Source organism: Haliaeetus albicilla, chromosome 18 (genome assembly GCF_947461875.1).
Source record: "Haliaeetus albicilla chromosome 18, bHalAlb1.1, whole genome shotgun sequence".
NCBI lineage: Eukaryota > Metazoa > Chordata > Aves > Accipitriformes > Accipitridae > Haliaeetus > Haliaeetus albicilla.
This window is the reverse complement of record NC_091500.1, coordinates 7584560-7600807: the sequence shown is the minus strand read 5'-3', so window position 1 is coordinate 7600807 and position 16248 is coordinate 7584560. Positions and strand designations below refer to the sequence as shown.

Genomic DNA, 16248 nt, shown 5'->3' with positions numbered 1-16248 from the left:
ATCTTGGTCTTAAATGAAATACTTAAAAATAAAAGGCCTCCAAAGTGTGGAGCTGGAGCGGTGAGGGGTAGTAACCTCTGGCACTGATGGGGGAAGCCGTGGGGGACCAGGGTGGCAGGAGGAGACGGGGTATCCGCTGAAATCTGTGCTGATCAGATAATGCCATGTAGCACGGCTGTCCTTTAGGAGATCTGAGTGCTTGTGGCTGAAACGCTCTCGTGCTATGTCCTGATTTCACCATATGGGAGATGACGGCCTTTAAAGTAGCTGTCAGGCTGGGTTGGTGGGATGCGCAGCAGACCTGGGAGGGAGTCAGAGCGCGTCTTTCCTCTATAATGTGCACACCAGGCTTCCAGAGCACCCCTGCCCATAGGTGTGACTCTATGTATGTTTCATTTACGTTCAGCGCAGAAACTACTTTATTATGTGTATAGCTTGTGATTAAGAACATGTTTTTAGAGGCCAATCTCTTTGTATGTAATAAACCCCACAAATATCCAAGTTTGAAGGCTAAATAAATATCAGTTGCTGTTTAATTCACATATAAGACCTTATTAAATTTAAATTGAAATGAAATTCCCAATTAGAACACTACGTTAGTAGGACAAAGCCTGCTTTCAGAAAGTTGTTTTTCAATTTTAGATACTTTGCGTGTTTCACTTTTTGTCTCAAAACACCAGGAGGTAATTAAGATCACTTTACAGCTGTTTCTAGAAAACTCAAACTATTGTTGGATTCCATAGAGTCATAAAAAATGATTTATATGAAGTCATTTTTATATGCACACAATGCTATTTTTTAAAAAACTGAAAAAATCCATTCAAGTTTGCTTCTGGGCAAGATCTGTCTCAAAGCCAAGGTTCAACTTGGCTTTAAAAAAGTTGTTTACAGTGGAGTATGACCCCATGCAGTGGTTGTAAATAAAAATTCTGAAAGTAGTAATTTAAATAACACTAATAGGCTCTGTGATGATATTGGTACAATATTTGAGGAAGTAAAGAGGGTATTTGTATCAGTAGTATCAACTTCTTTAGTAGCTGATCTTATAAAAGATGCCTATTGCCCCACTATTTGTTAAAAGCAAATCCAGAATATAATCCTAATACTAAGAGGGCAGAATTTAAGAGATTTAAATCTATAGGATCTCAGTTTATTTCCGTGGAGTTACTGTGAATGAAAACCAGTGTAACTTGTTCAGAACTGATAAAGTTCCTCTTTGGATGTCACTCAAGAATAGTGCAAAATTACCACAATGGTGAATGCTGAGCCCGAGAAACAAAGGTAATGTGAAACCTGTGAGGTTGCAAGCACGCCGTGCTTTATTTTAGGAACCAAGGGCAAGAAGTGACTTGCAGATTGTGTCAGCTGAGTGGCCTCCTAAAAAAAGTGGGCCAGTCCCACAGCTTCCAAAGTTCAGACCTTGCTTCAGCCTAGCTGTAGGCACTTGCTGAACTATACCCATGTTCAGGAAAATTCTTTTGCTGGGCTGTAATGAATAGGAAGGACACATGCACTCAGGGACTTCACAAAGCAGTAGATACACTGAATGCACTATCCCTATCTTCTAGTGAGTGTAGCTAAAGCTGTTAGCTGCTTTGCTTTTTATCTCGAATGCCTTACAGCCTACAATCAAGTCTTCTCTGCTGCAAATTAAATACAAATTTTACTGTCATTGCCAGACCAAAACTGCTCTGTTCTCTGACACTTCTTGGAGCCAAGTTTGAAGTTGTCCTCAGATTCTCACTTTAGCCCCCAAACCTGCAAAATGTTACTAATTTACTCAACTTTACACACTCGGAATCAGTCTCTGCAAAACTGGAGCCTCATATGTTTTATATGAGTTCTGGTTCCAGATACAGAGGTGATAAGATGATTTGAGTTCACATTAATAAACTGAGTGTTTCTAAATGTAACAATAGCATTTGTAATTAAACCTGCAATTGATCCTTCAGTTGCAGTCTCTAGATGTGATAAGTTTCTTTTAAGATAATTTTCTCTTTTCTGGCCTACTGCTGAAGTTTCCGAAGTTTTATGAAGTGCGTGGTGAGTAATTTTTCACTCTCTTTCATTAAAATGTAGTTTTTAATGTAATGCTGGCCTTCTTTGCACATCCTTCTAATGTTTGGATGTAGATTTCTTTTTTAACCAGCTGTTTTCAGTGACATTGTGCAAGACATAGATGCTATGTCCAGCTGCACCAACGCGAAATTCCCCCCTGCTATTTGTAATAGTGATGATAATTTATATCAGAAACCGAGCTCGACATGATACCAAAGTACCCAACACTGCCAAAGCAAAAATCAAATAGAAAGTCCCTCAAACATAAAACCTCACAGAAGAAGAAACAGCATGCTGGGACTGATGCTGTTGTGGGGGAGGTAGACTCTTCTTGGCCTCAGCATTGACCCGTGAGATGTTGGAACATCTCTCTGGCTCTGTTCTGCACAGCATCAGATAGTGCTCTTACCACAGCCGGGGAGCAGGGACCTGGGAAACCAGAGCTAATGTGTGGGCCAAAGCCACAGTGATATTTCCCCACCAGTCCTGACTGCAAACCCTTTTCCACAGCCCAGTGGCTTGTCAAGCAGAAAATCTCCTGAGCCCATGCTTACAGCTCCGAAGTGCTTTAACAGTCTCTTCTAATGAATTAATTTCTTTTATTTCCCTACTTGAAGAGGGTTATCTTGTGCTTGGAACAGATGGACTGTGCAGGTTTTCTGAAGCCCGTTCTGTTCTGACTTCCAAATCATCAGCCTTTTAATTGTTTTGGGTCTCTGCTCCTGAGCTGTCCTCCTTACACATCTACTTCTGCATCTTTTCTTGTTTAAGGGTGGTCTTTTATTTTCGTTGGTTGGTCTTCACATTGGTTGGTCTTAAGGGCTGAGTATCTGTAGTTTGGTTTTCTCCCTTTTGTCTTCCACAGTCCCTGTGGTTCTAAACCCAACTTACTTCTTGTGTCCTCTATAGAGGCTTGTGTGCCATGGCAAGGAAGAGAAATCCAGTGTATTTCTGTTGCTCCCATCTGAAACCCTGTGAAAGCGCTATGCTGATGAAGAAATTACCTCCTCAGGGTGCTTACTGTGGAGAGAAAGTGGACAAAGCCCATCTTTATTAACTGTCTGTCTTCTGCACTGGCTTTTAAAAAGACTATGAAACTTAATGCATGTGGGCTAAGCTGAAAATGCCTGGGATTTGATATACTGCACGTGATGCAGACTGGCTCATCAATACTCTATGAAGACATCCTTCCCAGGCTGCTAGGATAGCTAATTTTGGCTAATGTAGCAGCTGAAGCAGAGGCTTAGACACCTCCAGCAGCTGTCACTTTATGAAGGAGCTGAACTTTGTATCAACCACAGCTAATGGAGCATCTTTAAAATAAATGAAAAACTGTCCAAGAGCACAAGAACTTCCTTCCCTCCTGTTTATGACAGAGATTCTCTTGCAGAATGAGGCGGTTCTGAGTCACTCCTAGGTAAAATGTGAAGGAATTTAGGCAGCTGCCTCACCTGCAAGGTTGGAGTTACTTTCTTCCTGCTTATATCCTTTTTGCCATTCCATCGAAGTTTGCTTTCTCTTTTGGCAGATGTGTAGATAACCACAGCGCTGATTCAGGCATCTGTCAGCTTTCTTTACAGGAACTAAATTTCTCTCCTCTTAGTTAATTGATTCCTGCGTCTTTCATCTTTCATTCTGTCCTCCCTGCTTCATAGCTCTCAGCAAGTAACGTTTCCTGTTTCATTCTCTAGCAAGAAATTGTGCTGCATGTTTTGGAGAAAAATCTTGTCCTCTGCTTGGGAGAAGTTTCTTCCTACAGCTGTCAATTGTTTGTAAATTACTTCCCTCAAGGGAATATTTACCTTAGGTTGTTCCTTTCACCTGCTCCTCAAAAGATAGCAAGAAAAGCTAGGGTTCTGCTGACTGTTTTAATTTGAGAAGTAGGTCTGCTCCTGATGCCTTTACACTGAGCCAAAGTGTGCCATAGAATTAATCTCTTGATCAGGTACCACCAGTCCTGTTCCTGTTCCTCATCACTTACCTCACATGCACTGCTGGAAATGGTATTTTAGGCAGTGATTCTTTTTCTGAAGCCTTTAATTACAGCCAATCATTTGGTCCTTTTGATACTTCAAGGTCTTATACTTTGTTGGCTGAAAAATTAGAATGAGTGCTCCAGTTTTTTTTGCTAAATTCATGGACTCATAGTGCATCCTCTGACGAGTGGGTGGAATTTTCTTCTCGGGTTCTATTTTTCTTTTTTTTTTAAGTGCACATATGTTGATATTGGGGTGTGCTCCATGCCCTGCTGTCTTTCCAGATCCACGGACAGCCTATGGAAAACCACTACCTGACAGCCTTACAGCATGCTAACGTATTCACAAGTTCAGGTGTACCTGGTCCTGCTTGGTCTGGACAGCCTGCCTCATCTGTACAGGAACTTGCCTTTGCAGGCTCAACATGGATGTGGCAGGCGAGTCTGATCATGGGGTTAACAGATGCACGGATGTTCTTGAGCATCTGACATATGCCCAACTTCACTGTGGGATTAGTCACCCATCTCAAAACTAGGTGTCTAAATCTGTTCATGGATCCATCTGTGATGACTGCTGCCTTGGAAGAGGCTCCAGTCTCCACCAGAGCATCTAACAGTTACTGTAATGCAAAAATTAAACTGTTTGGAAACATTCTTTCAAACCCAGATAGGTTTTGCAATCAAAAGCAGCAACGTATGGCTTGGATTTCAGACTTGGATGTGTCACCCTTATTGGAGAAAAACAAGTAACAGTGAGTAACCAAAGTAACGGATGTGATTAACAGGCATTGGCTCCGATTTCTTTTTTTCACCAGGAAGAGGTAATAAAGAAATAGTCATGCTGGGAAGCAGCCTTAAACTGACTAAACCCCATTCACTGTGGTGAGCTTGATGATATGGACATTACATCACTGAGACTGATTCCAATTTTAAAGCCAATGCTGGCTGCAAGCTGCAGCTGGTAAAATCTTCCAGCGTGGCTTTGTTGCCATCTGATTTGGGTTTTTACCTGTCAGAGGTTGGGCTGGTAAAGATAGTAGATCAGGGAGTATTATCATACTAAATGCAACTGGTACGATGAATTACTTACTGAGGGCTTAGGCTAAGAGTTGTGAAATGAAAGTGGCCAGCAGTCTGCACTTGTGGAGTGATCCTGTGAAAGGGAATTCACCTTGTACCAGAAGCAACACTGGAGGGATGTGCAAATGCTAGAAAGTGGGGCCGGGAGTAAAGAGGATAAAGTGAACTGATCCCACGCTCCCCTAAACCCAAACTGTAGTTTACAATACTATATTCCAAAAGCACAGCTGATATCTTTAATCACTTTCACATGTGGAAGTTTCACCATAGCCAGGGTTTGTATTTGCTCTTCGGCAGTGTACTGAAGCAATCCAAGACTAATGAAAGCTGAGGGTAACTCTGGCCGAACCTGTGTAAGTGGGCTCTCTTATCATCTCTGAGGTCTTAAAGCAGTTTTTATTGCTCTGCTGGGGCATTTGAGCTTTGTGGGCTTTAAAAGGTTCTTTGCAGGGGCCTGGCTCTGCTTAGTAGTACTTACCTCAGACTTACCGATATGGTGTTGGCATTTGTGAGTGTCCTTTCTATATCCCTGACACATGGGATCACGTGTTTGTCACTGATGTCAGGATAGTATTTCATATAACATCCGCAGTTTGCATTTAGCAAGCAGACAAGCAGCGAAAAAAACCAGAGATGTTGCCCAAATGAGCATGCCATCTGGTGCAATAGGGGTGTCACATCTAGTCTCCCACTTCTGAAGACCTGGAAAATGTGAATTTGGCCAGCTGAAGGGGACCATAGCCCAACTCTGCTCTACCACATTGCTGGGCTTGGCTTCCCTCCATCTTTTTGAGAGGCTAACTGCATGATTTATGGATAAGGGAGCCTCTGTTTTCTTGCCTCTCTGAGCTCTGGGAATGGGCACCTGGAAGTGAAGACTTCTAGCGTGGAATCACCTCCTGAAGAGGTACTAATATACTTGGAGATCTCGCTTCAATCCAGCTCCCTAAGGACTTGTTTACATTTGGAAGTTAAATTACCTACATGCACTTCATAACAGCCAACAGGAGTGATGTTGAGTGTTTTTATACTCCTGAGACATGGGGATGAAAGAAAATACCATGTTGTCACTTCTAGAGCTCTGAATGACACGGTGGTGACTGTGATTTATGAGTGTGCTGTAGCCTCATCTGTCACTCGGGCATCTCTCAGATATATTATTGACATCTTCAGTGCTAGTTAGTGTGGGAATAAAGATGCTTGAATATGACATTTTGGCATCCAGCTAAATGACCTCCTTATCACAAATCCTTTGAAGTGTATAAGGGAGATGGTCCCATTTGGAGGTTTTGATCACTGCTTTTACATTTTTCAGTTCAGTGTCTTATGGGGAGGATGAACACAATGACAGATCAAAAAAAGATCTCCCCAAAAAGAGAGGAGACCAAGCTAATTTCAGTATCAGTGTAGTCCTCCCTCAAAGTACTGCTGGCGGCTTGCCCTGGCATTTATGGGAATGCACAAGGCATTTGTGCTTAGAAATTGTGTGGAGAGAAAAACGGGGAAAATTCCCTGTTGTGACCAAAGGGAAGTCTTTGAAGTGAATACATTGTCAAATTTTGTCCATAGAGTCCATTTCTGTTTTTCAGGGCTGGAACAATATGACTGACTCCAAGAGAATCTCAGGCCTTACCATGGGGAAAATGAGAAGAGTATTTGGATTTACCATGTGGGAGCCTGGTGTTGTCAGTAGAGTTTCACTGGGTCTTGTAACATGGGTACCTCAGATGACTCTCTGCCACTCCTGCATTCACCAGATTTTGGTGCTCATTAGAGTTTGGAGGTCAGTGGCAACAGAAAAGACTTGCCTAAATTGTGGCTGTTTGTTTGCTACAAGAGCCAAGGAAATGGAGTGCTACAAGAAACCTCGACAACACTATGTTGAAGTCAAACTGGCAGCCACTTAAAAGCAGTCAGAAATCAATATTGCTTAACACCTTTAGTAATGACCTGGATAATGGGATGGAGTTTGTAGGTGGTACCAAACGGATAGGACAGTTGTTACAGCAGGAGGTAGGGACCTTGAGGAACCTCAGTGAGCTGGAGACATCTCATGAAACCTTCTAAAGTTCAACAAAGGCAAGTGCAAAGTTCTGCACCTGAATAACCCTCTGCAACAGCACAGGCTAGGGACCAGCTGGCTAGAAAGCAGCTCTGCAGAAAAAGGACCAATGGGTCTCGGGGGACAAGAAGTTGAACGTGAGTCAGTGGTGTGCTCTTGTGGCAATAGTGGCTAAGTGGATACTGGGCTTTATTAGTAAGAATATTGTAAGCACATCCAGGAGAGGGTTTATTCACTCTATTTGGCATTCCACTTAACTGGAGTACTGGAGTGTCCAGTTTGGGGCTCCCCAGATAAAGAGATATGTTGGAAAAACTGGAGCAAGTCCAGTGAACTGGAGGGGCTGGAGCACACAGCATGTAGGGAAATGCTGAGGAACCCGGGTTTGTTCAGTCTCCAGAAGAGAAAGCTCAGGGTGGGATCTTATCGCTGTTTTCTACTACCTAATAGGTGGCTCTACAGAAGACTGTTCTTGGAAACACACTGGAAAAAAACAAGCAAACACCAAAAGCAATGAACACAAGTTGCAGCAATGGAAATCTGATTAGATACAAGGGAAAAATTCTTCACCTGGAGAGTGGTTTAGCCCAGGAACAGGTGCCCAAGAAGTTTGGGGAATATTTATCTGAGGAGATTTTTCAAAACTTGCCTGGGCAAATTCCTGAGCAACCTGATGTAACATCAAAGCTGGCTATGCCTTGAGCAGGAGGTTGGACTGGATAGGCTCCAGATATTGCTTTCAACTAAATTATTGTATGGTTTATGTGCTGTAGTCCCAATAGATGACTTTTTTTCTGGATATATTTTCAATATTAAGGTTTGCAAAAAGTCCATGTAAAAGAGGCTTTAAAAATATCGGTGCCTTAATTTCTATGCTAGGGAATTTCATCCCCATCTGTAATTGAAGCATATTGAGTCTCTTCTGCTTTTCTGCTCATTTTGGCTCGTGCAGGTTGAGCTAGAGCAGCCTGGCAATTGGAGAGTTGAGGATTTCACTACTGCTATTTGTGAATATGGAGGCTTGGTCTGTGCCCAAAGAACCTGAGTATCTAGGGCTACATGTATGCTGGTAAACTAGCAGTACCAGGGCCTGGGCAGAGATACTGGAAAGAGATCTTCTGTACTGTGAAACTGTAGCATGGCCCATGGCATGGTTTGTCACCTGGGCCCAGCTAACACTCTCCTAGGCAGTCCAGAAGATGGTTTGAGGTTGGTTATAGGACAGGTACTGGGTATCACCACTCTGTTTTGGAGGGTAAGAGTGTTTAGCAGCATGGATGTGGATTGTTCCACCACAGTTGGCCTCCAGGACAGGGAATGGGCCAGGGTAGGTTTTCGTTTACCAGGAACGTGTAGCCTAGGGATTGCAGTGTTAGGACCTGCTCTGGCAGATGGAGCTACGTAGAAGAGGCTCTTATAACTCAAGCTACATCTGCATTTGTAGTGGTGCTGGTGAAGGGGCTAGAGTGGGGTCTCACAGATGCCTGTGGGCAGTATTGCATGTTGTTTTCAGTGGCTAGCATGGGCAAGGCTGTCCTCTCCTGGGGAAAAAAAATGCAGCTACTACCTGATAAAGGTAGCATCGGGATTGTGCTCACCTACTATGTACACATCGGCTACTCTGTACTGAATACAGTGAGAAAGAGCCTGCTGCCTGGCCCTGTGGCTGGCTGACCTCATGTCCATGCCACTAAACCCTCTACCATGTACTTCTGCTTCTCTACTTTCCATCCAAAACATCTGGGGGGGCTTCTGCAAATTGACAACTGGGATGAGCCCTGTTATATCTCAGACTGTATTACCTGTTTGTGGTAATGCTAGTTGGCAAAATCATTCTAAGGAACAGGGTAGCACTTAAACAAGGGGGATAATGGTGTGTCTGTGTCCAGATTTGAGCCCTCTTTGGTTTCCTAGTGCAGATGCTGCTGCTGAGGTCAGTACAGATGGAGACTATAGCCTGCTCACAACTGCATGGGAGGAAGGAGGTCATCAATACCAAGACATGACTGGTAGTGGCTAGAAAAGCTGGTGATGTTACTGTGAGGGTACATGACAGATAAAACTCTAGAAGTGTTTTCGATTTACTGAATCTACAGATCTGGCACCTGAAGAGTCAGTCCAGTTTGTTAAGGTGGAGAGCAGAGTCTTGTTTGTTACAGCTCATTCCTACAAGAGGAGCATCCCAAAGGCTGACCGTCTCTGATGGCAACCTATGCAAAAGATTTGTCATGCCTCTCACAGGACCAGTGATGGGTAATTCCCCACCCTCCCACGGAGGTAGTGTGCTCCTGTGCCGGGGGGTGAGGCCTCTGTGCAGACAGCTGTGGGATGCTGTCTGTTTTGTATGAGAACAATAACAAATTAAAAGAATAGTTGCCCTCCATGAAATCCTGTGCAGTGCTTAGATTTGATGAGTTTCTCTAACTGGACATTTGACAAAAAGACAATAAAGCAGGATTGCTGAATGCCAGATGTTTCCACTGGAACCTCTGACACTCTTTGGATCAAAAATCCCCTAAGGAAGTTTGGGTGGTTCAGTATGAAAATGCTCACATGGGGCCCTGTTCTTTTGTCATTTACAGCATGTGAAATAAAATGCTGCCTTTGATTTGAGAAAAAAGAGATGTTGCCCTCTAAGCTTAGTTTTCTGTGGCTTTCCCCTGTCTCTCGTGGCTTTTGTTGTTGTGCTGGTTCTAGCATTCAATACCTTTTGGGGTTCATTTTCCCTTTCCCTGCCTTCTGATTAGTGACCAAAAGGGGTTTGTATTCCTTTCTCTGTAGCTTTCCTGTTGCTTTTAGCAACAGCTTAATGTTGAAGAAATATCTTCTTGCCAGCTTCCCCTTGCACTTGGCCCTGGCTGGACAGTGAAAGCAAACTACTAGTCTAGCACCTAAAAGTCTGAGAGATCGTCTGTGGAAATCATTTTTGCCTTAGCTGAGAAAACAGGCACAAATCATCTGATAGAAAATAATACTTGGGAAAATATTTACTTTTGGAGCTTTCCATACACTAAATTCCTGATATGACAAACATTTCTGCTTGCATGGAATAAACATGCTTACCAGAACATTTCTACTTAGATGGTACATGGTAACATTACAACTTTTTGACCTCATAGTAACCTCATTAGACTTAGAAATACATGGTAACATTACAACTTTTTGACCTCATAGTAACCTCATTAGACTTCTTAGAAATACAGATCTTCTAGGAGCAGACAGGGACACTGATCACCTCTGTCTGCAGAAGGGGGCCAGAGATGGTGACTTGAGACAACTCTCTTGGACATAAAAAAGGCTCAAAAGGCCAACCCAATCTCCCTATCTCTTCCCCTCAAAAGGAAACAAGCTGTATTGGGTTTGCGTGGCAAGGTTTTGGTAGCAGGGGGCTGCGGGGGTGGCTTCTGTGAGAAGCTACTAGAAGCTTCCCCCCGTGTCCGACAGAGCCAATGCCAGCCGGCTCCAAGTCAGACCCGCTGCTGGCCAAGGCTGAGCCCATCAGTGACGGTGGTAGTGCCTCTGGGATAATGTATTTAAGAAGGGGAAAAAACCTGCACAACAAACTGCAGTCAGCGAGAGGAGTGAGAATATGTGAGAGAAACAACCCTGCAGACCCCCAGGTCAGTGCAGAAGGAGGGGAGGAGATGCTCCAGGCGCCGGAGCGGAGATTCCCCTGCAGCCCGTGGGGAAGACCATGGTGAGGCAGGCTGTCCCCCTGCAGCCAAGGGAGCTCCACGCTGGAGCAGGCTCCTGGCAGGACCTGTGACCCCACGGGGGACCCACGCTGGAGCAGTCTGTGCCTGAAGGACTGCAGCCCGTGGAAGGGACCCATGCCAGAGCAGTTTGTGAAGAACTGCAGCCTGTGGGAAGGACTCACACTGGAGAAGTTCATGGAGGACTGTCTCCCATGGGAGGGACGCCACAGTGGAGCAGGGGAAGAGTGAGGAGTCCTCCCCCTGAGGAGGAAGGAGCGGCAGAGACAATGTGTGATGAACTGACCCCGACCTCCATTCCCCGTCCCACTGCGCTGCTGGTGGGGAGGAGGTAGAGAAAACTGGGAGTAAAGTTAAGCCTGGGAAGAAGGGAGGGGTGGGGGAAAGGTATTTTAAGATTTGGTTTTATTTCTCATTATCCTACTCTGATTTGATTGGTAATAAATTAAATTAATTTTTTCCCCAAATTGAGTCTATTTTACCTGTGACAGTAATTGGTGAGTGATCTCTGCCTGCCCTTATCTCAACTTACGAGCCTTTCATTATATTTTCTCTCCCCTGTCCAGCTGAGGAGGTGAGTGATAGAGCAGCTTTGGTGGGCACCTGGCATCCAGCCACAGTCAACCCACCGCACAAGCAAAACCTGGAAAAAATCAACACACCCAAATCAAATCAGTTTTACCCTTCCCTCAAAAAGATCACAATGTTCATCTCCCTTACACCTGTGAGGTGGGAATTTGCTAATAACATTGCATGTTACTGTTATCAATTGCATTATCAGACAGCTAAATAAATCCACAGGAATTCCATATTAATGTTATAACTGTTGTATTAATGTATTTTCTGTTCCTATGACAGTCTCTTAGTTTATGGGGAAGTTTGTAGTGTTTCCAGAGAAATACATTGGAGTGAGACTCCAAAGGTCTGAGTCTTTTTCTATGCTCTGCACTGATCTGCTGTTGTTAGTCTTTTTAATTTTCTATGACTCTGTTTCTCCATCTCTTAAAATGAAGATACTGATACCTGTCTTAGAGTCCTTTCAGACTCTTGTAGAATAAATGCCAGGTGAGAAGGAATTATTTTTATTACAGATAGCCTTTTCCCTTTAAAAACAACCCATCTTTTATTTGGAACCTTCTTTCTATGGATGTATAGGTGTTTCTGATTCATCACTGTTCTTTTTGGTAATTTCCTTTCATCAATTTACAATTTATTAGAGCTGTTTGAGAGTCAGATACACCTTCCCATGTAAACAAAAAGATTTTTAAATATTCATGGAAATCTCATATATATGTGCTCTCACAGTCTGCATCTCATAATTTTTTTTAGGTAATTTCTGATGTGAATGGACAACTATTCACAAATGGGTATCCTTTTTCCCTTTTAGAGTGTCAGTCAGCTACCGCTCTCCAACTCATGATCAAGCGCTGTCACGGGAAAAGAAGCTGCAGCATATATGCTAGCACCTATGAATTTGGAGATCCTTGTTACCCAGGCATCCGAAAGCATCTCAATGTCATCTACACCTGTGGTGAGCCATGAAATTCTCTTACTTTAGCTCTCATTGGGGTATGTGTTTGATGAACAGTGATGTGTGAAGAACGACAAGGCTTGTAATAGTACATAAAAAGTTGTTGAACTTCCAGTTGGTTTATAGTGATTCTTTATGATGATTCGTACTTGGTCAACAAGGTAAAGCTCTGTGTATCACCTGAGTGGTTTAATTCTGTCTCTTTTTCTACTCAATGGCTTGATAGAAAAAGCAGAAAACCTGGAAGTGATGTTTTGTTAACCCATTCAACACTGCCTCTGGAAGGCAGGAAAATCTGGCAGCAGAATCAATCCACTCAGTGGATGGGTACATCCTGAATGTTAGCCTCCTGCTGTTTCATTTGACTGCAGCAAAGTTGTGGTTATCAGTAGGATCCTTATTACTTTGCTCTGCATTCCATTTTGTAGAGTAGAATGAGACAGTCACCAATCCATACTCATCCACGGCATTAGTAGAAAATCACTCCCAAAATCTTCAGGTGAACATTGCAACATTTTCCTAACAAAATACTGTTACTTGAAAAAAAACACCAGCTGGAGCTCTCAGTTGGGAGCTGAAGTCATAGTGTTGAGCAGACACTACTCCTACTTGACTAGTCATCTTATTTTGCAACAGAGAAAAAATTGCTCCTGTCTGAGCTCCGTGGTACGAAAGCAACATCAGGTCTGTCTTATTCCAGTGATGACATTTTGGTCATTTGTAGCTGATATATTTGAAAATATTTGCTTCAGGGTTTTGCTTACGTAGTTGTTGCTAGGACCAGCTCAGACTCTCTCTCTCTGTGCCTTTCTACATCCACCTGGAAGAGGAAATTCTGGTGCTATTTTGAATCTGCTGAGCAGATGGTGGAGCATGTAGTAGAGGAGGTGCTGGCTGTGTCCTCAGACAACAGTGGGTCCGTGGGCCAATCTCTGTGTGTAACTGCAGCATGCTGAATCTGATAGATAGTATTTGAGATGGAGTCACTATAGTGTTTTGTATAGTTGCTATAGCATGGCGGATGTACAGCACCTTGAAGAGCACAGAGACTGATGCAGGAACATCAGGCTCTGAGCTCCTGTCTGGCTGTTGTTTCATTTGGCAGGAGTGGCAGGAAGGTTGAATTATTTTTTTTATCTTGGCTTCCTGTTTTTTGTTTGCAGTGAAGTAGCAAGAAGTAGCAAGGCTATCTATGCAAAGCCCTGTGAATTTTCTAGCCAGGAAGGTGATATTTTTATATCAGTTTTCTCGTAAAGAGACTGGAGAGAAGTTTATCCTCATGGGGATTTGACAGAAATTAAGGCAATGCAGCAAAACTGGAGCTCCATAACTCAAAAATCCAAGGACAAACCAAACAGAGCTCCATAATGTATTTCCAAGAGGATATCTCCTTCACAGGCCTCCACAGCCTTATTCTGGCATTGTGGTCCTGGTCTCAAAGTCCACTACAAAAGGCATTAATGATCTCTTAATCTGACCTTAACTTTCCTAGTCATAGCCTAACTGCATCGGGAAATGAGTCATGCTTGAGAGCACAAAATGGCATGTTTTGCTTTTTAGTGGGTGAAATCTGCCTCATCCTTTGAAGGTGGCCATGGCTCTTTTTCAAAACCATGATCGCAGACATGTCTCTGAGCTGGATTTTGTGATCATCAGACACATATTTCTCCCCTCAAAAGGCAAAATCCTTCAAAATGTGAAAACCAAATAAACAAGAAATCAAATTCCAATCCCATATACTTGTGCTGGACAGAAGTAAATCCTGGCATTCTTTTAAAAGAAATGATAAAACCAAGCAATTTGATGTTCTTATGATTTAGAGAACAATTGCAGTGTAGAAAACCTCCTGTTGGATATTTCTTTCCAGGTTTCCATAAAGCTGCATGTGTTATTGCTCCTGGTGTGGTGGTGTCCTACTTTCACAAAACCTATGGGAGTGAAGGGGGACAGGCTTTGCTTGACAAAAGTGACTGCACTTTCCTGTGACCTGTATCTAGATACATATCCCTGTTTGCCACCTCTTGCAGTTGGAAACCCTTGATCCCTGGCGTGCAGCATGTGGCTTTGCTGCTGTTCACTGGGGAGCAGTGAAAGATGCAGGGTGACCCTGGCATAGCTTGGGAAATGCGATGGGTGTACAAAATGGGTTTCTCTGAGCATCACTTCAGCCTTTCTTGTTGCTGCTTCAAGTAGGTGAACTCTCTGAGATCAAGCAGTGCAGTCAGTCTGCTCTTCTCTGTCATTCCCCGGCTGCCAGGTTATGGCAGAAACGTCCTGCCATGGTTGAGTGGTTTGTGCTATGTCATTGGTCTTACCTGTGAGAAAAACTGCAATGTGTCCTTGGCCAGTGTTACCGACCCACTGTGCTGCTTTGGAAGAGATGGTGAGAGCAAACATGCTGATGGATGTGGCAGTGTGGGTGGGAGGGCCTTCATGAAGACATTTTACGTGTGAGAAACTTCAGTAATTACGGGGACAGGGCAGCTAAACACTGCCCTTGGTGCTAAAGCATCGGGAGGGTTGGAAAGAGAAAGATATGTCATCTTCTGATAGCAATTAATGAAAAAAAAAATCTGTTGAGGGAGTAATGTATGAGGTGACAAAAGGTAGTATTAACTGAAAGCTCACGTGCTGTTAGCAGAAATCATGGCACTTTTGCTGAGGTAGACTTTGTGACAAGCACTAATGCTGGTGTTGGCTGCGTAGACCAATGACTAGTGAAGAGCTAGTGAGGTGACTTATCTCCCAGTGCTGGCAGGAGAACATCTGCAAGCACCTCTCAGGTCAGAACTTACAGATTGTTCTTCTCTGGCTTGACAGCAGGAGCTGAGCCCTATCCTGGATTTCCAAGAGGTAAATGGATGAGGCAACAGTTTTGCTTTCTTTAAGCCATGTCCAAATTTCTTGGAGGTCCATTCCTTCAGCCTCCATGTTTTATTTGACATGAGAATTCCTGCCAGACATACACAATTGTGTTGATGAATCTGGTTTTAAGTAAAGGTGTCATCTAACTTTTTGCCCAGCTGTATTTTTTTGAATCGTTGTCATTACCCCAGCCAGTGGGAGTGTCTCAAGTCAGCGGTTCTCCGTATCATATTATATCCCTTTGACTCTTGTATTAAACACATATTGCCATCACTTAGCTGTGAAGGAAATACTACAAGTTAATGTGTATGTACAAGATGATTGAAACAAGCAAGTAAGCGGCAGCCCAGCACGATAGCGATCTCTCGTGTGCATTAGGGTCCCATTAGCCCAGCCAAGGAAACAGATGAAAAATCCTCCAATGTGAAAACATTCCAAACCTGAACCTTGGCAGAAGCTGAAATACTAAATTTTGGCCCAAAGCCAGATTTAATTAATGGGATGGTGTGGAAGGTGGATTTTCCAGTATGTGAGTCCCATTACATAATTAATAAATACATTAATTATTTTTTTTAAAAGGAAAAGGCAAGTTAATTCTGGGAAAGCATATAACACATGCTGAGTTTGCTTTCTGAGTGTGGCAGCTGTAACTAGAGGGAGATATAAAAATTTTAGATCTGCCTTTTCTTTAAAATACCCTAAAAGTCTTAGCGAGTAATAGCAAATAAAGGAGTATTAATGCAACTGAGAAAAATAGTGCAATAAAGACTTAATAGAAGTCTTTCTCTCTTTCTTTCTCTTCCGCCCCACACCTCCCCATCTCCCTGTCTCTCTGTCTTTTTTCTGTCTTTCTTTGGTATAAAGCATTGTATTTGTAATATCTGCGGGTAGCTTGCTAGATAGCTTGCTAGTGGTTTTGTATTTACTGATAGAAGTGCTCCTCACCTTTTCCTTTTTCTTAATT

At 43.1% G+C, this 16248-nt stretch overlaps 1 protein-coding gene across 2 annotated transcripts in view; it reads left to right on the top strand.

The window, feature by feature from the left end:
- The window catches only part of EVA1A (eva-1 homolog A, regulator of programmed cell death), a 213145-nt gene that overhangs the window by 93171 nt on the left and 103726 nt on the right, over positions 1–16248 (top strand). For both annotated transcript variants that reach the window (XM_069805659.1, XM_069805658.1), the window contains exon 5: positions 12276–12419. In XM_069805659.1, coding sequence (XP_069661760.1) covers positions 12276–12419 — 144 coding nt within the window. The remainder of the gene's footprint in view (positions 1–12275; positions 12420–16248) is intronic.